This window comes from Pristis pectinata, chromosome 21 (assembly GCF_009764475.1).
Source record: "Pristis pectinata isolate sPriPec2 chromosome 21, sPriPec2.1.pri, whole genome shotgun sequence".
Lineage (NCBI taxonomy): Eukaryota > Metazoa > Chordata > Chondrichthyes > Rhinopristiformes > Pristidae > Pristis > Pristis pectinata.
The window spans coordinates 14,795,514-14,818,906 of NC_067425.1; the positions used below are offsets into that span (position 1 = coordinate 14,795,514).

At 41.2% G+C, this 23,393-nt stretch overlaps 1 protein-coding gene across 1 annotated transcript in view; it reads left to right on the forward strand.

Annotated features, from left to right (window-relative positions):
- The first annotated feature begins 3,900 nt into the window (after positions 1–3,900).
- The window catches only part of LOC127581491 (EF-hand calcium-binding domain-containing protein 5-like), a 131,925-nt gene continuing 112,432 nt past the window's right edge, over positions 3,901–23,393 (forward strand). Inside the window, exons 1-3 of the mRNA XM_052035952.1 lie at positions 3,901–5,231; positions 15,840–15,996; positions 21,534–21,597. Coding sequence (XP_051891912.1) covers positions 4,171–5,231; positions 15,840–15,996; positions 21,534–21,597 — 1,282 coding nt within the window. The 5' untranslated portion in view covers positions 3,901–4,170. The remainder of the gene's footprint in view (positions 5,232–15,839; positions 15,997–21,533; positions 21,598–23,393) is intronic.

Consider the following 23,393-nt stretch of genomic DNA (forward strand, 5'->3'; position numbering starts at 1 on the left):
CCATTTGCAGCCAGTTCATTTGGGTACAAAGGCTTCTCCTTCATTGCTACACCATTACATATTAAGTCTCCTGAGGACCAAGCCTTGGTTTTCTTCCATGACTTACCAACATTTTCTTTATATTCATTTGTAGGATGTGGAGAGCACTGGCAAAGCTGGCCCTTATAGCCCTTCCCTAATTACTCCATTATTGATTTCATTAGCCATTTCAGAGGGTTGTAAAGAGTTAACCAGATTGTTCTTGGTCTGGAGTCATAAACTGGCAACATGAAGGAACTTAGCTGGGTTTTGAACTCATGTCTCCAGATCATTAATCTGGAATACCAGCTAGTGATTTAACTAATAGAATATGGAAAGATAATGCAAATGTTGACTTGTAGTGATTTCAGACTGCACTCCTTTTGGGGCGTTGGTCTCTTTTGGCGTATTTGCACAATGCAAGAACATACAATTGAGCTGTGTATATTTTACAAAGGCCACTTCTCCAGTGGTTTAACTTCCTTGTGTGGGCAGATGCTCAGATTAGGGAAAAAATATAGTGTGCAGAATCTGAAATGACAAGGTTTTAGTGACCTGATGCTGATGGTGTTTAGGCTAAATTCTAAAAGTTCATATCTAAATCTCTTTGCTTCTTAATGTTTTCTTTTTTTAATGACATTCTTTAAAGAACAGACAAGGAATTTCCAACTTTTTGCAGAATTCCAACCTTCCAATTATTAAATTCCATGCAGGCAGCTTTCCCTCTTCCTGGACTATCATTTTGGCCAAGGTTCGCAAGATACAGTCTGCAGATCACATATGATCCAGCCCAAGGGTGGGATCTGTATCCCACGAGAACTCGCTGCCCCATGAAGTTGCCTTCTATCTCATCACACCACATCATATTACCTGGTCTTTGGATTGCCAACTTCCCAGGATAGCCCAACTACTTGAAAGCAACTGGCAGGAGTATGGGGGACCAGAATGAACACTGTGGAGACTGGAAGTAGGAGATGAGTCCCCTCACTGCCCAAATCTCCAGGCTGAAACTAGGGATCCAAAACTGGATTAAGTGACTTCTGATCTGTAACCCAGGATTGGCTACCAGGGACCCAGGAATGAGGTACCCAGGGAGCAAAATCCCTGTGATTATGTAAGGCCTGGTCCAATCTTCTGGGCCCAGTTCCAGATCCAGTCCCATATCCAGATGTACTGAGTTCATGGCAAGGTCACTGGGGTATAGCTCTGGTGGGCACAAGTCTATCACTATTTAACAATGGAATCCTGTACTAGCACTAGATGCTAGCACTAACTATAATTATGGATTCACTGTTACCCATAGCTGAGGCAAGACTATGCAACAAAAAGCTTAATGTGAATTTACACTGCAAATTATTGTTATGAAACACTTGTGCTTTCTACTGATATCAGCTATGTTAATATAACCAAATTCAGAGAGCCTACTTAATTCTGGGCCAGGATGAAATTTGGTTAAAATTTCATTCCAGATTTACACAACTCAGTATCTGTCAAAATACAACTCATTGAAGGGGCTTTGAATTAAACATTGCTTTGTAATGAGCTAATAAAATTCTGATGAAAAGTCATTGATCCGAAATGTTAACATTTTGTCTCTACATAAATGCTGCCCGACCTGCTGAGTATTCCTAGCATATTTTTTTGTTACTTTAATAAAATTTGCTTCCAGGCTCTCAATATTGTTTACCAGCAAGCAATATGATGTTGTAATTTATTTGTAACCCCACCCCCACCCTGGCAACGGGGTATTGAGGGTCTGTATTACCAGGTTGGTGATGCTGTCATTTTACACTCATCGCTTATGACACACTTGAATTCAAGGACCTGATACAGCGCACAAGTAAAATTCAGTCTCGATCTCAGCGGACATGTGGACAAAACTACTCTGACACTATTCAAAGCACAGATTATTCACTAACCGAGGAAACCTACCGGAAGGAAACAGAAGTGTTTTCTCACTGCTTAGCAACACCTAAACGAAAACGCGTAACCTGGACTCGGACAGCAGTTGGAAAGACACTTCATCTTAAAAAGGCACAGGCACATTTTGTACTTGAAGAATTATTCAATCGGTTTTGACGAGTTGACTTAACATAAAGAGTCATAAACCAGTTTAGACTCCTACGAAGAGCAAGGAACACTCTTCACCTTTTGACTAAGGTAAGAAATGGCGTGAAATTAACCACACTTTGTACGTTAGCCATTGTATTGTCGGGTATCATCGCCGTGGACTCCTGCCATGGTCTCGATAAATTTCACTTCATGGAATTACAACATTACTTTGTTTAGAATCCCCGCTCTTCAAACCGTGTAATCTTGCTCTGCCACAGTTTGGTTCTGAAGGAGTGAAGGACACAGCTTCACACTGGTTGGTTTTAACGGTGTCACGGAGGACAGGTATAAAACTCTAGACTGGCTCTCTCTGCATGGTTAGATGTGGTATAATCCATGAGTTGAACATTCTGGAAACTATTACTGAAAAATATTTTTAAAAGTTTTAGGCTGGACTCCATATGCAGGTTGTTGTTGACTTAAAAGAAATTAATAATTCATAGAATCAAAGTAATACAGCAGGGAAACAGACCCTTCAGTCCTACTCGTTCATGCCGACCAAGGTGCCCACCTAAGCTAGCCCCATTTGCCTGCATTTGGCCCATATCCCTCTAAACCTTTCCCATCCATATACTTATCCAAATGTCATTACTGTTCCCGCCTCAACTACTTTCTCTGGCAGCTGGTTCCATGCACCCACCACTCTCTGCATTAAGAAGTTGCCCCTCAGGTCCCTTTTAAATCCTTCCCGTCTCACCTTAAATCTATGCCCTCCAGTTTTTGATTCCCTTTCCCTGGGAAAAATAGTGTGCATTTACCCTATCTATGCACCTCATGATTTTATACACCTCTATAAGATCACCCCTCAGTCTCCTGTGTTCCAAGGAATAAAGTCCTAGCCTGCCCAACCTCTCCCTGTAACTCAGGCCCTTGAATCCTGGCCACATTCTTGTTAATCTTTTTGCACTTTTTCCAGCTTAATGACATCTTTCCCATAACAGGATGACCAAAGCTGTACACACGACTCCAGATGTTGCCTCACCAATGTCTTGCACAACTGCAAAATAACTCCTATACTCAATGCCGTGACTGATGAAGGCCAGCGTGCCAAATACCTTCTTCACTACCCTGTCTATAATTCAAAAAAATATAAGGGAATTGTGGGTTTAGTGCATGGTATATAATTGCATTGTTAATGTTCAATGCTATGTAATTTCACATGACAATTCGAATAATATTAATACTTAGATTTAAGATTTTGCATGACCACTGCAAATAATAGCTGAGACACACATTTTACTGTAATGTAACCCCTCCCAGATAGTACATGTTATTATAACGCCACGTATGCTTTTTTTTTCAGCAGAACCTTTGCTACTAATTCTGAAAAAAAGATGAAGTAAATTCTGGAACTTTATCAAATACAAATGAAAATCAAAGGGTTGTAAAAATAACAACAATTCTCAGAGTACAGCGATGGATAATGAAGAAGACCAAACTAAAAGTACCACTGAAGCAGGAAAGGAAATGATTTTTTTTACACCTGGAAGTGTAGCAGATGAAGATGATAGCAACAAGTTTCATTTAACTTCAACGAGGAGTGCTTCTTTTTCAGCTTCAGTTACTGATCCTGAAACAAATGAGGCAGCTCAGAACAAATTTCATTTGAGGTCACAGAGGAGCATTTCTCTTGTACCTGGAATAATTGATCGTGTGACTAATGAAGATGACGGTGGTCGATTCAGTGAAGCTTCAACAACTAGTAATCGTCACGTAACCGGAGTAATTGCAAATGAAAATGACAGCAACAAATTTCTTTTAGCATCAAAGGAGAGTGCATCTCCTGCAGCTGAAGCTACTGCCCATGTAACAGATGAAGAAGCCAGGAGAAAACTTCATTTCCTGTCCAAAAGGAGTGTTTCTCTTGCAGCTGAAGTTACAGATCATGCACCAGATGAAGAAGCTGTGAACAAGTTCCAGATAAGATCAAATAGGAGCAGTTCTCTTGTACCTGGAATAATTGATCGTGTGGCTGATGAAGATGATACTGGCAAATTTAGTGAAGTTTCAGCAAGCAGTGCTCCTCATGTAACTGCAGTAATGACAGGCGCAGCAGATAAAGACAACAGGAACAAATTTCACAAAGCTTCAAAGGGGAGTGTTTCCCTTGCAAGTGGAGTAACTGATCATGGAGCAAATGAAGATGATAGGGAAGACTTTATTGGAATATCAAGGCCAAGCATCTCTATTGACATAGAAGCAATTAAGAATGAAACACATGAAGATCAGAGTGGAAGATTTCCTTTAGCTTCAAAGAGAAGTGCTTCTATTGCCGGAGTAATTGACCATGCTCCAGAAGAAGATTTCACTAAAATTGTCATGCAATCTACAAAGAGGAGTTATTCCCTAGGAAGTGGGGCAGCTGCAGCTGAAGACAGACATAAAGGTTCTAAAGCTGAAGAAAGAAAGGTATCCATTTCAAGTACTGCACCAGATGTTCATGCCACTGGAACTGACACTAACAAAATAACTGTTGAATCTGTAGGTCGTTCTAGTGTGCACCGTGTTCCTAAATCTCCAAGGACCAGATCTTCCTTTAGCGTACATGATCCATCTGAACCACTTAAAGCTAAACTTGAAGCTAAAAGGGCTTCTTTTCAGACTTCAGTAATTGAAGGCTTTTCAATACGTGATGCCGACGAAGATGATGAGGATGAAGGAGCAAAGAATCTTTGGAAGAGGATGTTTGAACGGAAAGTAGCAAAGCGAGTGCTTAATATACAGGAACAGAAAACAGTGATTTTGCAGAAACGTAAAAATGAAAAAGCTAATTTGGAAAAAAAGATCCCAATGGATTTGTTGGCGAAGGAATGGTTCAATGAAAATAAAGTGACAGTGCAGACCCATATATACCTTCTGGAAAAACTGTTGCCTACTCTAATTCTTGGTCTAGAAAGCCTGTTAAAAGAAGTTGAAAAAAGGCATTTAACCATCTTGGAGAGACCACATCCTTACTTTAACCCTATCAATTTCCTTGCACAGTTTCTGATGAGGAATAATCCTTGCCACCGCAACATTCCAGAAGATGATTCATATTTACTTGGCTTGCAACATGTGACCCAAGACCTGAAAAATCATCTCACTGACATTAAAGATAACAGGCAGGATATTGTTTTTCGGATTTATACTTTGTTCTAGTTTATTAACCTGAAATGTATAGATAGGTAATACTTCCCACATGGAGTCCATGGTATGTTGATATTGGACCACTGACCTCACTGTAAAAGAGTGGACCCAGAGCTACATATGTTCCATCGGTGAAGAATGGAGAGGATTTGTAAAAAAAAATGGGACCTTCAACTATAGATAAGGGGAAGCAGTTAAAAAATATCTGGTGGCAGGTTGTGGGATGTGAAGTCACTGGGTCTCTAGGTGAGGGGAGAAAGCTGCCCAGGAGAGTGGGGGATCAGAGTCAGAGCAGGGATTATAGGAGCAGCAGCTGCACGAATTCAGGAGAAGCAATTGGGTTCTTGAATGTGAGATCAGGAAGAGCATCTCTGCACTTGGATCTAGGATCTGATACGTTTCCATTTTTTCCATAGTTCATATCAGAATGATGGAGACTATTTTGGCCCATCATGGAGCAATCCCATTCCTCCATTAATTTTATCTGTAACTTATTCTCACCACAGTCCCATGAATCCCCCCTGGATTCTGCCACTCACCTACACTCTAGCGGCAATTTACACTAGCCTATTAACCTACCAACCCACATATCATTGGGATGTAAGATGAGATTGGAGCATCCACAGGGAAACCCACTTGGCATGAAAATGCAAACTCCACACAGACAGCACCGGAGGTCAGGATTGAATCCAGGTCGCCAAGCAATTTTATTGCATAAATACGCCCAAGTTTCCTGTCTGCTACTCTGGGGCTCAGGATGCCCTGTAGCAACTAAAAATAGGTGCAATGTAGCTCAACTTTTATGTTCACATCTTTACATCCAATTGGAATTCTAGTTCAAATAGGTTGCTGGTAACTGGGAAATTACGATCCAATCTTACATGTAATCTGCCAATTACTTAATGACACAGATTAATGAATTGTACAACATTAACCCTAAATGAATTGAAATTAGATGTTCATTCCAGATTTGTAAGGAAGAAATACTGAGCTAAATATTATTCTACAACATGGAACTGGAATATTTGCCAATTTCGGTAAAACTCCATTAATCCGACACACTCAGGATTTTGGTTGGTGCCAGGCTGGCAGATTTTCTGGACTGTTGGATGTTTTTCCTATCAACACTCCAGAACACCATTAATTCACTTACACTTTCGATGTTACACGGTGGTAGAATAAAGTTTCCAGTGAACCCGATAAACATAGAACATAGAACACTATGGCAGAGTACAGGCCCTTCGGCCCACAATGTTGTGCCGACATTTTATCCTGCTCTAAGATCTATCTAACCCTTCACTCCCACGTAGCCCCCTATTTTTCTATCATTCATGTGTCTATCTAAGAGTCTCTTAAATGTCCTTAATGTATCTGCCCCCACAACCTCTGCCGGCATTGTGTTCCACGCACCCACCACTCTCTGTGTAAAAAACTTACCCCTGACATCCCCCTTATACCTTCCTCCAATCACCTTAAAATTATGTCCCCTCATGTTAGCGATTGTCACCCTGGGAAAAAGTCTCTGACTATCCACTTGATCTATGCCTCATCATCTTGTACACCTCTCATCCTCCTTCTCTCTAAAGAGAAAAGCCCTAGCTAGCTCAACCTATCCTCAGAAGACATGCTCTCCAATCCAGGCAACATCCTGGTAAATCTCCTCTGCACTCTCTCTAAAGCTTCCACATCTTTCCTATAATGAAGTGACCAGAACTGAACACAATACTCCAAGTGTGGTCTAACCAGAATTCTATAGAGCTGCAACATCACCTCGCAGCTCTTGAACTCAATACCCCGACTAATGAAAGCCAACACTCCATACACCTTCTTAACAACCCTATCAACCTGCGTGGCAACCTTGAGGGATCTATGGACTTGGACCCCAAGATCCCTCTGTTCCTCCACACTGCTAAGAGTCCTGCCATTAACCTTGTATTCTGCCTTCCAGATAAGATTAAAAGCTCTGATAGGTTTCAAGGAAATGTGGCTACTGGGGCCCTGGTGGGCTTGAAGGGAGTGTGGAAAATGGGCTTCCAGTGAAATTTCAAGGCAGTGTTGGGACCAGATTCCCAGTGTGTCAAAGGGAGCATAGGAATCTGTTGCCTGGTGTGTTAACAGAATGGTGGGAAGCAGTTACATCTGAACCGTCAGGATTTCTGAACAGTGGGTCAACAGATTATCAGTTCACTGCATTTACAAATAGGAAATAAAGATTAAAATACTAAAATATCTTACTGCTATATGATTAAGTGATTAACCAACATGGTATTGAGATCCATTGCTTGGAAGAGCAGTACCTTTGAAAGCTGTAAGGGAAATAATATAAAAGGAACCTATACAAAAGATGTAAAGTATCAAGGGAAGCAGAAAAACAGAGCTTAGGAAACAAAAGAGAAAAAGAGTGAAAATTAACAAAAGGATAATACCTAGTGTTAGTCAAAGGATAGTGATGGATAGACAATAATACATAATGAATAAAAGGCCCTATTATATTTTGAACATTAACAAATATGCAGATGCCTAATAAGTATCAGCAGAAGGAAATAAATATTTGATTGTTCGGGGATTCAGAAAAGGCATTTTTCAAATATATATTTAAAATGAAACAATTAAAAAAGTCAGATGCTAAAGTTAGAAAAGGCAACAAAAATTCAGTTGTGGTTCTGAGAGTATCAAAAGTGCTTGAGTTTGAGCTGAGAGTGGCAGATTGTATACCTGTGCTCCATAAAGAGGAAAGGGATGAACTAGAAAATTTTTGGTCAGGTTGTCTTGTCTCAGATGTAGATAACATTAAGTATTTAGAGACCATTAAAATTGTTGTTTTTTATAAATTTCAAAAACTGAATATTTTTTTCTGGGTATTTTCTTTTAAATTTATGTAATTTATATAGAAACATATGTAAATTAAGAGGTGAAACCTAGCTCAAAAAAACTTGGGTAAACCTGAGGAAAATCATCAAATTTAAGATTATTTTTGGAACATTGCGAAAAAATGAAAAATAAATAGGGATTGAAACATGAGAGATAGTTAAGCTTTATTTTTTTGAATATGTATCTATGAAGTATCTATGTTTATGACATGTTAAAGGTTTATAAATAAAAGTTGTTTTTATAAGTGGTAACACAACCATAGAACATAGAACATAGATCCACAACCATTCACATAGTGTTTGCAGAAGAGATATTTTAATAGGTCTCAATGTCAAATTCAAAAGTTTTGGCAAGCTTTGGATTTATTAATACATTCTTATAGTTACTTACATCTCAGAAAACATCTAACTATCTTGGCTCTCTGTCAAAACACTCCTTTTAATTGCTATTATGCACTGAAGTTTAGAATATTTGGCATTACTTGATGGAATGAAAATTTATTGTTGGAATTCAAGATTGTAGAATAAAGACAGAAAATGCTGGAAACACTCAGCAAGTCAGTCAGCATCTGTGGAAAGAGAAACAGTTAACATTTCAGGTCTGGGCCCCTTCATCAGAACGTTGACTTGAAATATTAACCATTTCTCATTTTACTGATGCTACCTGACCTGCTGAGTGTTCCCAGCATTTCCTATTCTTATTTCAGATTTCCAGAATGTACAATTTTTTTGATTTTCATCAAGTTTGTAGATTTGTTTTCAATTGAAGTCTGCTGCTGTAAAGTTGGTGAAATGGTTGCCACTTGTCACTAGTCTGGCAAAATTAATGGACAAACAAAGTTTGAAGTCAGGGATATGCTTCTGCTCCTACTCCGACTGTGCAGTTGCAGTCAACACAGAAGTTGAAATCTGTTCTCTTTGGAAAAAATCACTGACAATATTAAGCTTTGTTGAATAAGATGTAACTAAGTTTTTAAAAGTGTACTGAAACATAATTATTGCTGAAAAATTGTATTGACTCTGAAAAACATATTTTAAATGTCTGGATTATCATTCACTCAGAGTAGCATTTAATTTTTTTTAGTTTATTGATAGCATTTCTTTTTTTTACTTTTTTTCTAATGTGTATGTTACAATCTTTATTCTGCTTTTGTAAAATGTCCACAAATAAAATTAATGGTTTTCACCTCCTGCGCTTGTTGAATGTGATAATCCTGATTAATGGATTCAGCCTGCTAGATGGCATCACTGTTGATGGGAGCCACTGATCCCCTTTAAAAGATGGAAGGTTGGAAGATTCCAAATCACATCAAAAGAAGGTGTGCCCCCCCCCCCCCCACACACATATCCCTTAGTTGGAGAGTTTCTTAAAGACATTAATGAGCAGCAGACCTTTATTGTTACCCAGAGAAAACAGACATTATTTCCTTGAAATCATGTATCTTTTCTGATAATCTGATGGTGACTAAACTTCAAATTACTTCACTCACTGTAAGGTACTTACATTCATGAACAATGCTATATAAATGGAAATTCTCCTTCTTCTATCCTTCTCTACACACAAAACTCATCTTTGACACTTGGGTTCTACCGTGGCCACTCCCAGGTGCACTTTGCCTGCTGTGCTCCCAAATCCCTACCCCAACACTTCATTGCTCCTGTGCTACACCAAATGCCATCCACCCATTAGATCTGTGGTTCCTGACTTGTACTGATTTCTGACCTGATAATGCTTCTTTCCTTTCTTCTGAATTATTTGTAAACTTGATACAGTTCAATAAGAGATTCTTATATACATATTTAATGTATTACAGAACCAGTTTACATCTTGCACACACCAAGGTAACTACCATGTCCAGGCTCCCACTGATTCTGACAGCTGCCTTGCCTACACCTCTTCCCACCTGTCTCTTGGAAGGATGCCATCCCTTTCTCCCAATTTCTTCGTCCCCATTACATCTGCTCTCAAGATGAAGCCTTCCACTCCAGGACACCTGAAATGTCCTCCTTTTTCAGGAAACGTGGCTTCCCTTCAAGAGCCCTCTCTCACATCTCTTTCTCTGACTTTTGCTCTCACACCATCTCCCTACAGACAAAGAGTTCCTCTAGTCCTCAACTTGCACCCTATCAGTTTCCATATTCCAACATACCATCCTTCGTCACTTCCGCCAACTACAATGAGATCCCGCCACTTGCCGCATCTTGTCCTCCCTACACCTTTATGCATTCCACAGGGACCACTCCCTCCATGACTTCCTGATCTGCTCATCCCTCCCCACCCACCCATCCCTGACCACTCGCACTTTCCCCTGCAACCACAGGAGCCGCAACATTTGTCCTTGAACCTCCTCCCTCACCACCATCGAGGGTCCTAAACAGCCCTTCCAGGTGAGACAAAGATTCACATGCACCTCCTTCAACCTCATCTACTATATTCAGTGCTCCTGATGTGACCTCCTCTACATCAGCGAGACCAAGCACAGCCTAAGTGACCAATTTGCAGAACACCTGCACTCTGTCCGCAATGGCCATCCCGAGTTCCCAGTCTCATGCCATTTCAGTTCCCTTTCCCGTTCCCACACCAAACTGTCCATTCTTGACCTTCTCCACTGCCAGGGTGAGGCCCAACACAAACTGGAGGGACAACACCTCATACTCTGCCAGTGTCGTTCTACAACCCAATGGTATGAATATTAAATTTTCCTATTTCAGGTCACCCTCACCTCTGGTGTTCCCCTCTGCCCCCACTCCCCTAACCAGCCTCCTCCAATCCCCCTATCCACATCCTTCCCCTCCAGCCATTTTTGTCTCCCTCCTGGTTTCATCAACCCACCACCCATACATTTCACCCACCGGCTCTCCCCACGCCTCCCCCCTCCCAAATCCCCCATCTGCCCTTCACCTCTCCCCTAATGGTTCCCAACATCACCTTCCTTACTTATCAGATTCCACCACTGGTCACTTCTGTATTCCCGCTTGTGTTCCCTCCTTATTTTTGTCTACCTTCAACTATCATACATCTACCAACCCCACCCCCTCCCCTGACTCAATCTGCATGTCATCCTTCACCCACACCCCCCCCTCCCCAGTCCACCAATCACCTCTGGCCTCTGTCCCATCAATCCCCCTCCCCACTTTATACTGGCTAACTTTCCTCTTCACTCTTAGTTCTGATGCAGGGTTTTGACCCAAAACATCGCCAATTCCTTTCCCCTCACAGATGCTGCTCAGCCCGTTGAGTTCCTCCAACAGGTTGTTTGTTGCCAGCCACCACAATGTTAATTCAGGGAGTCACCAAAATTAATGTAAACAAAATAATAGTCATAAAGAAAATAATGGCATGAAAGAATGACAGATCTCCAATCCTATACAGTTTTCATCCTAGGATTTTAAAGGAAGTAGGTAAAAACATGCAGAAGCCCTTACTGTAATCTTCTACAATGTCTTTGATTCGGGAAGATTACTTTTAGACTGGAGAACTGTGAATGCCTCTCTGCTATTTGGGAAAAGTGAGAAAGCAAAATCAAGTTATTATAAATGAGTTAGTCTACCATCTGTTGTTAGGGATTACTGGAGTCTATAATTAACAATAACTACCATTTGTATAGGGCCTTTAAAATAACAATTATGTCCCAAAGGACTTTATACAGGAGTATTACCAACATAAACAAAAGAAATTCAGTCATATAAGGAGATATTAGGCAGAAATCAAAAGCAATTTTTTATTCATTTTCAAATCAGGGCAGTGCTGGAAAAGCTGGCATTTATCGCTCATCCTTCTTTTTCCTTGAGGAGGTGGCGATGGGCTTCCTTCTTGAACCACCACAGTCCTTTGGGTGAAGATACCGCCACAATGCTGTTGGGGACAGAATTTCAGGATTTAGACCCAGCAACACTGAAGGACTAGCCATATATTTTCAAGTCAGGATGGTGCACAACTTGGAGGGGAGCCTGTGGATGGTGGTGTTCTTATGAACCTAGTGCCCTTGTTCTTCTTGGTTTTAGAGGTCACAGGTTTGGGAGGTGCTATCACAGAAGCCTAGGCTGGTAACAGCAGTGCATTTGGTAGATGGTGTACTTTATAGCCTATGTGCACCAGTGGTGGAGGGAAAGAATGTTTAGGGTGGTTGACAGGGTCCCATTAAGTAAGCTGCTTTATACTGGATAACGTTTAGCTTCTTGAGAGTTGTTAGTGCTGGTCACAGAGGTTGGGTTTAAGGAGCAGCTTAAGGGAGGAGGAAAGTTAGAGACTTAGAAAAGTAATTCCGGAGCCTAATGCCTTGGCAGCTAAAGGCTTGGCTTTAACAAAATGATAATATTCAGCGAAGGATTTAAGACCAGAATTGGAGGAGAGCAAGGATTTAAAAAGGTCATGGGCCTGGTGTATTTTACAGAGCTACAGTTTTGGAAGGGTTTGAAAGCAAGGATGAAAAATTAAAACTGAGGTATTGGTTAACTGGGAGTCAGCAGAGGTCAACAAACCAAGGGATAATAGGTGAGATCAACTTAGTGTGTGTTAGGATACAGGCAGCATACTTTTGAATGATCTCATGTTTATGGTCAGTAGAGTGAGGAAGGCCAACTGGGTGTGTGTTGGAATTGTCAAGTTCAGAAATAATTAGTCCTGGACAAGTATTTCACCACCAGATGACTGAGGCATGTGCAGAGTCGGATGATGTAATAGATGTGGAAATAGTGATGGCACAGAAATGAGATCTAAGTCTCATTCCATGGTAAGATATGAGACCAACCACTGTGAAGAGTGGAGCTGGGTCTAAAGTGCCCTAAAATTATTCATTTGATCGGAAAGGGATTAGAATTCGTAAGACGGAACCAATGGATGTGGTAATTTTGGAACTTCAGAAGGCTTTTGATGAAGTCCCACACAGGACGTTGGTCAACAATGTTAGTGTACACAGATTGAGAACTGGTTACTGGTAGAAAGCAGTGAGTGGGAATAAAGTGGCAGGCAGTGTCTCCTTAGCTAAAAGAAGATATGGTTGCCATGGAGGGAGTGCAACAAATATTCACAAGACTGATCTCTGGATTTGTTGTTTGATGACAGATTGAGTAGACCAGGTCTGTATTCTCTAGAGTTTAGAAGTATGAGATTTAATTATGGCATAGAGGACCACATATCTACAGTAGTTGATGACACAAAATTAAGTGGCATTGTTAACTGTATAAATGGAGGAATTAAAGAACATAGAGATACCAACAAATTTTAAAAAACGAGCAAAACTGTGGCCAATGGATTTCATTGTCGACAAACACAAAGTCATCCACTTTGGATCCAAAACAGAACTGAATATTTTCTAAGTGGTGGAAAGCTAGGAACAGTGGTTCAGAGACTTGGGGGTCTATATAAATCATTAAAATTGTCATAGGCACATACAGTAAATGAACAAAAAGGTCTTTATATCCAGAGCTTTGGAGTGCATCGGGATAGAAGTAATGCTACAACTATATAAAGCCCTGGTTACACTACACCTGAAGGACAATGAACAATTTTAAGCACCACTTCCTAAGAATGATACATTGACTTTAAAAGGATTTACCAAAATTATGCTTGGGCTTCAGGTGTTAAGTTATGAGGTGATATTTCACAGATTGAGATGATATTTACTGTTAAGTAGATGGTTAAACAGAGTTTTGATTGAAGTGTTTTGATATATTAAGGGCAATTAATCAGGTTCAGAGGAACTGTTTAAGCTCAGTCTAGAGACAAGACATTCTAAAAATTAAATCTAGGCCTTCTGAGTTAAGAAAATATGTCAGACAGAGAAATGTGGAAGAGTCTTCCACAAAGTATAGTTTTTACTAGATTAATTGTTCATAAAAAATAAAAGATACTGTTTTAAAAGGAGCACAGGAGCAGAGGGACTTGTGGGGTTTGGGTGTGACATTGAAAGTGGCAACGTAGATTGAGAAAACAGTTAATAAGGCACGCAGAGTTCTGGGCTTTATCATAAAGTAGAAAAACAGGCCCTTTATAAAAAACTTGTTTGGTCTCAGCTGGCATATTGTATTCACTTCTGGTTGCCTCATTAAAGGAAGGATGTAGAGACACTGAGAGGATCCAGAGGATACTTTAAGAATGATTCCTGGGATGAGGGGCCACAGTTACAAGGATAGATTGAAAAGGCAGGGTCTGTTTTTTTTTGGAAAAGAGAAGGCTGAGGGGAGATCTGATAGGAGTATACAAATGATGAATGGTCTGGCCACAATGGAGGTAGGAGGCTGTTCCCTTCTGTCAAGAGGTCATGGACTAGAGCTCATGGGTAAAAGGTAAAGGGGAGTGGCAAGAGGAAAAACATTTTTACCTAATGTATGGTTGGAATCTGGAAATGCACTGTTTCCCTGCATGGTGGAGGCAGGTTCCACTGTGGCCTTCAAGAGGATGAATATTAGTGAGTAGTTCTGGTAGAGACCCAGTGGTGACATGATGGGCTAAATGGCCTCCTTCTGTGCCTTAACCATTCTGTGATTTTAAGATAAGATAACATATCTTTATTAGTCACATGTACATCGAAACACACAGTGAAATGCATCTTTTGCGTAGAGTGTTCTGGGGGCAGCCCACAAGTGTTGCCACGTTTCCGTCGCCAACATAGCACGCCCACAACTTCCTAACCCGTACGTCTTTGGAATGTGGGACGAAACCAGAGCACCTGGAGGAAACACACGCAGTCATGGGGAGAACGTACAAACTCCTTACAGACAGTGGCGGGAATTGAACCCCGGGTCGCTGGCGTTGTAATAGCGTTACACTAACCAGTACAATTTTGAATATGATTTTTTTTTGGGTGAAGGACCTCATACAATGCCACTGGGTAGGCAGTTCCAGGATTTAAACCTGATGATGACAAGGACCAGTGATATAGTTCCACTTGGTGGGGAACTTCAGGCGATTGTGTTTCCATGCACCTGTTGCCTTTGTCCTTCTTGGTGGTAGAGGCCAGGGGTCTGTGGAGGAACAGTTACTTTGGTGTTCCTATGATAACATTGGGTTGGGGGGTGGTGAAGTTAGAGGGGTGGGGGCTTGTGGGGGGGGGCGCGATTGAGGGTAACCTACAGGAGAGGTTAGCCTGGGCCCTTAACATTTGAATAATGTAGCAGCAGTTTCCCCTGAGCCAATTGGAACAACATCACCATGGATGCAGTGAATCAGAAAGAGGACAAGAACACACAAAGACCCCAGGGAACAGATCACAGTAGTGAAGTGGAGTCTCTCCAAAGAGCTATTGATGGTGGGAAGGCAAGGTGTGGAGAGGCCAAGTCTTTTGCATTGGCAGAAGAAGGTGCTCAGCCACTAAGGGTTCACGACCCTTCACAAAAATTTTTCTCAAAACATTTACTTTTGCCTCACCTGTTGATTCTGCTGCCTCCCATCAGGCTATGCTAATGGATTTGGCATTATGAAGGCCTTCTAATACTTAAAAGTAAAAAAAATCACATTGTAGTATCATATGTCTGTGGCTTCAACATATTGAGCAAGTCTGCCTGGAGCAAGCTGCTCTTCTCTCTCCAAAACTTGTCTGGTTAAAGTGAGCTGGTCTCCACCACACCTCCCCACCCCATCTATCAACTTACCACTGTGCTCACTACATTGACACCAGCTGAATTAAAAACAAGCTTGGAAGTATTTATTCCAAGCTTTCATTTGGAGGATTCTTATCTGGAAATATTAACAATGACTCCTTTACATTGCAGGCTTTTCTATCTAAAAGTAGAAACAAAACAGAGGCAAAGGAAAAGAGAACAACAGGAAAAAATTTACGCAGCCAATCAAGAGCAAAGAAGAGAAAAACTACGAGTGCATTTCAGAGAATGGATGCTGAGCACGAATGGAATTGTGCTCCTTAGTTTGGTAAAGTACTTAAATCAGTCCTATCTGCCAGCTACAAGTTCAGATGAATCTAATCATCACCAAATACTTGATATTATTTGATGTAAATCTTTCTTTAAAAAAAAATGTCATCATCAAGTGCTACCTTTTAAACATCCTATGTGAGAAATTAGGAACTATTTTTGCACCTTTTTTTTCTATCTGTAATCAGACCTAAGTAGCAAATGATTATTATATCACTGAATCATATTCTGAAAAGTTACTCAGCGAGCCTATAAGAAAGTTGTGCTTATACCACTGGAGATACAATGATTACCTGGGCCAATTATTTTCAACTGCTCTTTTTCAGAAACAAGGAAGTGTGAACCCATTTTTATTTGCAATTGGAATTGTTTTATTATTGTCACTTGTACTGAGGTACAGTGAAAAACTTGTCTTGCATACCATTCATACAGATCAATTCATTACACAATGCATTGAGATAGTACAAAGTGAAACAATACAGAATGCAGAGTAAAGTGTAACAGCTATAGAAAAGTGCAGTACAGATAGACAATAAGGTGCATGGTCCTAATGATGTAAATCGTGAGGTCAGGAGTCCATCTTATCATATTAGGGAACTGTTAAATAATCTTATGACAGCGGGATAGAAGCTGTCCTTGAGCCTGGTGATACGTGCTTTCAGGCTTTTGTACTTTCTGCCTGATGGGAGAGGGGAGAAGAGAGAATGACCCAGGTGGGTGGGGTCTTTGATTATTTTGGCTGCTTTACCGAGAGAGCGAGAAGTATTGACAGAGCCCATGTAGGGGAGGCTGGTTTCTGTGATGTGCTGGGCTGTGTCCACGACTCTCTGCAGCTTCTTGTGGTCACGGGCAGAGCAGTTGCCATACCAAGCCATGATGCATCCAGATAGGATGCTTTCTATTGTGCATCAATAAAAGTTAGTGAGTGTCAAAGGGGACATGCCAAATTTCTTTATCCTCCTGAGAAAGTAGAGGCACTGGTGAGCTTTCTTGGCTGTGGCACCTACATGGTTGGACCAGGACAGGCTATTGGTGATGTTCACTCCAAGGAACTTGAAGTCCTTAACATGCTCGACCTCAGCACCATTGATGTAGACAGGTGCATGTACACTGCCCCCTTTCCTGAAGTCAATGACCAGCTCTTTTGTTTTGCTGACATTGAGGGAATGGTTGTTGTCATGACACCATGTTACCAAGCTCCCTATCTCCTTCCTGTACTCTGACTCATCGTTATTTGAGATACAGCCCACTACGGTGGTATTATCAGCAAACTTGTAGATGGAGTTGGAAGAGAATCTGGCCACACAGTCATGAGTGTATAGGGAGTAGAGTAGGGGGCTGAGAACACAGCCTTGTAGGGCACCAGAGAATAATCGTGGAGGAGGTGTTGCTGCCTATCTTCACTGATTGCAGTCTGTTGGTCAGGAAGTCAAGGATCCAGTTGCAGAGGGAGGTGTTGAGTCCCAGGTCTCAGAGTTTGGTGATGAGTTTGCTTGGAATTATAGTACTGAAGGCGGAGCTGTAGTCAATAAACAATAGTCTAACGTAGGTGTCTTTACTGTCCAGATGGTCCTGAGATGAGTGTAGGGCCAGGGAGTTGGTGTCCACCGTAGACCTGTTTTGACGGTAGGCGAATTGCAGTGGGTCAAGGTTGTCTGGGAGGCTGGAGTTAATGTGTGTCGTAACCAGCCTCTCAAAGCACTTCATGATGGTGGATGTCAGAGCCACTGGGCAGTAGTGATTAAAGCACGTTACCTTGTTTTTTTTAGGTACCGGGATGATAGTGGTCTTTTTAAAACAGGTGGGAACTTCAGACTGAAGCAGGAAGAGGTTAAAAATGTCTGCAAATACCCCCATCAGCTAGTCTACACAGGTTCTGAGGACACACCCAGGGATGCCATCTGGGCCAGATGGTTTCTGTGGGTTCATGCTCTTGGGAAGACTGATCTTATGTCCTACACGGTGACTATGGGTTCAGGTGCATTGGAGGCTGTTGGGATGGGTGGTGACAAACCACTCCCCTTCTGTTCAGAACATGCATAGAGTGCATTAAGCTCATCGGGAAGGGATGCGCTGATGTCAGTGATGCTTCCTGACTTTGTTTCATAGCCTGTTATAGCATGTAAACCCTGCCACAACTGATGGCTGGTCCAGGACTCGATTTTGGACTGGCATTGTCTAGTGCAGAGGAGATTTACCAGGATGCTGCCTGGATTAGAGAGTATTGAATATGAGGAGAGGCTTAAGGTGCTAGGGCTTTATTCACTGGAAAGGAGGAGGATGAGAGGAGACATGATAAAGGTATATAAAATACTGAGAGGAATAGATAGAGTAGACAGTCAGCACCTCCTTCCCAGGGCACCAATGCTCAAGACGAGAGGTCATGGCTTTAAGGTTATGGGTGGGAGGTTCAGGGGAGATGTCAGGGGGAGGTTTTTCACCCAGAGAGTGGTTGGTGCATGGAATGCACTGCCTGGGGTGGTGGTGGAGACAGATACATTGGACAGGTTCAAGAGCTTGTTGGATAGGCATATGGAGGAGTGTGGGATGGGGGGGATATGCGGGAAGAAGGGGTTAGGTAGTGTGAGGGTGGTTTGATGGATGGTACAACATGGTGGGCCGAAGGGCCTGTTTTGTGCTGTATGGTTCTATGGTTCTATTGGCATCTCTGATAGCTTTATGGAGGTTATATTACGGAGGTAAAAAGCTATTGTCCATACATCATTCTTAGCGTCCTTCTTTCTGGCCTCGGCACATAAATGAAGTGTGCAATGTGGACTTCTGACTCTTTACCCAATGCTTTTACAGGGAAAAAGCTCTTTCCTACCAGCTCACGGTAGAAAAACAAAGTCTGCAAATTAGGGGATGTGGTCTTCTGACCTACTTTCCTAGCTAGTCCCTTGGGACTGAGGTTTTGTGGATTCTAAGGCCAATGGAAGAACCACAGTCTCTTCCACAGATGGGGCAGGAGTTGCTTGACAGGGAAGGCAGATGGGTTTGTGAGGTGGTGTGCTCCTTCTGTCATTTATGCTAGGCTTCTGTGTGTGCCCAACATACAGTGTGTACTTAGTGATCTGAATACTATCCCAAATACTCCTTTGCTATTTTGAGTGACCTTTGGCCAGGGATTCCCAGGAGTTAGCGGAGATGTTGCAATTTTTCAAAGTGGTCTTGAGAACATACTTGAATCTTTTCCACCGTATACCTGGTAATTTCTTCCCAAGACAGAGCTCATAACAAAGTGTCTGTTTCCAGGCTCTGACCCACAAGATCATTGGAAACCTGCTGCTTACTTTCACATTTATCAACTCTGTATTGAAATATCTCTTTGACATTTCCTTCATACCGATAGCTGCAAGTTAATAATAATTGGACAAAGCCAAATCAAATTAGCATTTGAGACTTTTTTGATTAGATAAGGCTTTAGGGGTAAAAATCTACCAGGGAACATATGAAATCTGATGTGAAGCTGGCAATGTGCTAGAATGGGGCATTGTCAGAATTTTCAGGCTCAGATGCAGGTCCTCTGATCTAAATTATAATGGTGAGCACCCATGACACTTGGACATATCCATAATGCCCATCCCAACTGAGAGGCAACAAATTGCGATGGCTTGATAGAGAGCAGGCAGTTTTTTCATTCATATCGTTTCAAATGAGCTTTGTGACCCTAGCAACTCCCATTTTGAGGGCAGGGGAGGGACAGCTATGAAAGCACCTATATAAACTGCAGAACTTCTAATTTGAGACTGCAGAACCTGCATCTATTGGCACTGTTTGAATGGGAATTCTGTGCTGATCTAAGAATCCACTGCTCCACGTACATCCACAGACTTATGTCATATATGTATAGATTGTTAAGTTAGGGTTGTTCTCCTTGCAACAGAGGAGATTGGGAGGGGATCTGATAGAGGTATTTAACATCGTGAAAAGTCTTGACGTAGCAGAAAGAGGAAAACTGTTCCCATTGGCAGAAGAGTCAAGAGCAAAAGAACATAGAATGAAGGTCAAAAGGCAAAGAGTGACATGTTAGAATCTGCAGAGCATTGCTGGAAAGGCAGGTTCAACCAGTGCATTAAAAAAGGAACTGGATAAATGAAAGGAAAATGCTTGCAGGACCATGGGGAGAGGGAGTGAAGTGGGATTAGCTCAAACTGCTCTTGCATAATGTCAAGCTTTATGTCATTCTTTGATCATCTTAAAAGGGCGGACATCAAGTTCCAAACCTCACAAGTTCATTCAAATACTCCAGAATATCAAGTGCAGGTCCCAGCTTAAATCTTGATTCTTTTGGTGAAGAGGCTGAGGAGTTTTAGCTTTATACATTCAATTACTATTATTTTATTGTATCAGCTCTCTGTTTAAACAGGATTTTTGCAAAAACATCTGAAATAAGACAAATTTAAAGATAAGACTGAGTTGGTAATTTCTCATAATTGCTTATCAAGAACTACATAGTAGTGGCTCCAGCTAAATGCTTTTTTAGACAATGAGAGTTACTTTTGATTAATGCCAAATGAGTGAGTGGATCACTGGAACCCAAAATCTAAAAGCTCACTCTATTTCCTCTGATAAAAAGAGTTGAGACAAAACTAACAGTTAACTTAAAGTAAATATGGAATTACAAAGAATGAAATTCAGAAAGATTGTGCCTAATTTTTTTCAGCATTAAATTTGGTAAATTCATGCTTGCTTGCGCTAAGAACAAAGGTTGAAAATTGTTCACCCTGATAACAGATGAAAATATTGGTAAATGTGTATTCCAGGTAATGTGTACAGGTTGGGTTATCCTAATACAGGACAAACCTCACCATTTGGTTCTTGAAGAACATAGTTGAAATGAAGATAGTTGAAGTCTTAATAGCAATCACTTGTAGGAGGCAACACCTTGGGGTAAGTTCCCACAGGCTCCTGGTGGAAGACCCCGAGATGTTGATGTTAATGTCTCAGAAGCAGCTGCTCCCTGTTTAATTCCCCATCATTTTGGTAGAACAGTCAGTGAACGGCACGTTAATGAGACACAGTCATTACACTCAGGTAGCCATCATGTGGGCTAGGTGCTCATGGGATCCTCTTTAAGTATGCAGATAACTCTCCAATTACATCAAAGCCAACATGCCACTTTTGCCTAAAGTCTTAACAGGGGAACTGGGGTGTATGCAGGAACCTATAATTGACCACTTTTGGCTGGACCTTTAACCATACACTTGGTATACAAAAATGTGCACACGCTCACATCCATAATGTAGGAGCAATGGTGCTATGCCCACAAGCAAGCCCCTGCCTGGTCCCCACTCCAAAGCTGCTGAGAACAGCAAGTAGAGCCTTAAAAAGTTACTTCTCAAACATTTATTTCAAATTTAATTTTTGGCCAAGAGATGCAAGAGTACCCCTCAGTGCCCCTCAGTCACAAGTGTTAGTCTTAGTTATAAACATTGCCTCAATAATCAGAGATCGGGATTTGGAGCAAGATGGTAAGAGAAAATGTGGTAAGAAATCAAGAAATAGTTGCCAACCTGTGTATTTCTGTTCTAGGTTCAAAGTGTTTTGGTTTCCTTTTCGGAGGCTTTTGCTGACTACCTTTTTGAAACATTTGAAGGTAAGACTACAATCATGCAGCCATAAACATAAACAGTCATTTGGTTTTATTTTAATCCATCTGTACTTCCTGTCTGATGAAAACTGATTTGTGTTGGGAGTAAGCTTGCAGCAGTCATCTTACACTTTACCTGCAATCATTATATGGCCATGGAAGGCATGAAGGCTGGGACCAATGTGGGAAGCATGTTCAAGTAGGCTTCAGCTTTTTTCTTCACTGTCTTGTATAATTTATGTGTAATTTGCATTATGTGCATTGCCTGAATCTACATGCCCGTGATCCTGCTGCAAGCAAGTTTTTCATTGTACCTGTACCTCACCATACTGGCGCATATGACAATAAACTCGACTTGATTTGACTTGACTGTACTCTTGAGAATTTGGCATGCAAACTATTCAGCAAGAATAAATAAAATTGGATGTAAAATTTAAAATCTAAAGAAAAACTCCAACTTTCTGCAAAATAGTAACAGGTTATAAAAAATTTAATTGCACTTCTTCCTTTCCTTATTTATTAACTTACCCCACCATTATTTACAGCTGGCCACTGGACACATAACCTGATCTCAATCCTGTGCTGCTGTTAACGTGCTTATGCTTTGGGGGAACTTTATTTTCAGATTCACCCTTAGAGTAGCAGTCATTTTGTCAGCAAAAAAATAATTTTTACTTTGCATGCATTCAATTATTGATGTTACGTTCTGCCTTTAAAAGTAGCACTTCATGTGGTAATATTTTGAAATTCATGCTCTTTTGTCTGGTTGCTAGCAGGTGGTCTGGCCTAGAAATTTGCCTGTGCCTTTTTTCCAGCATTAATCCAGTGCTTGCAATCTCCCTAATGATATTGTTAAAAGCTTTTTTTAAAAAAATAATGAAATTCGTTTGCAACAGTTCCATAGGCTCACTCGTGTAACACTAATTAGGGTGCTTTGTGGCAGGTTCCCCACAGCTGACCTCAAGGTCACATCATAAGACAACAACAACATTCTTTCAGCTACTGGAGAGTTTGGTCAAGGAATCAGTGCATGTTACAGTGATGGGAAGGGTATGACAGAGTCCTCACTGGTTGCAGATGAATCTGCCCAGGCCTCTGATGAACAGCACGTGCAAGAGTCAGCCTCTTTCACCCATTCATATACTTGGACTGGAGCTGAAAAACATCTTCAGCAATGGCTTTTATCCCCTATAAATGGATTATTTTGCAATCTCAAACTGCTTAAAAGTTGAAGATTTAATTGACTGAGAGCTGATGTTTACAAAAGGGTATTGTACATTTATTTGAAGAAAGAGGTACTGGATGATAGGCAAAGGGAACAAGCAGCTGCTGGATTTGGCAACCCTGCATCTCCTATCTGAGTGGAAAGGATAAATGAGCACGGGGAAGACTGGATTCTCTTCATCTTTATTCAGTGCCAGCCAATGGAAGCTCCAGCTGCGACCAAGTGAGACAAAAACAAGCTGTTTGCTTCCTGCAGGGGAGTTTTCAGGAAGTACCCTGAATTGATATCACAACCCTTTCCCCTCCCCTTCCCACACCACTACTCATTTTGCCAAAGGCACTTTTAATTTTGTGAAATTGGGAGATAAGCACGTGGGAAAGGACAAATCCTGACCTCTTCTAATTTACCAACATTCCTTTATTTAAATGGTTTTTGCCCTTAACCACTGTGCATAGAAGGTCATAACACATGTTAATTAGTCTATGCAAAGTACTTCCTGATTCCTGTCAAGATATAGATTTTCCTCATTTTTACCCTTTAATCTTTGCCCTATTTACATCACAGTAGATTAATGAAT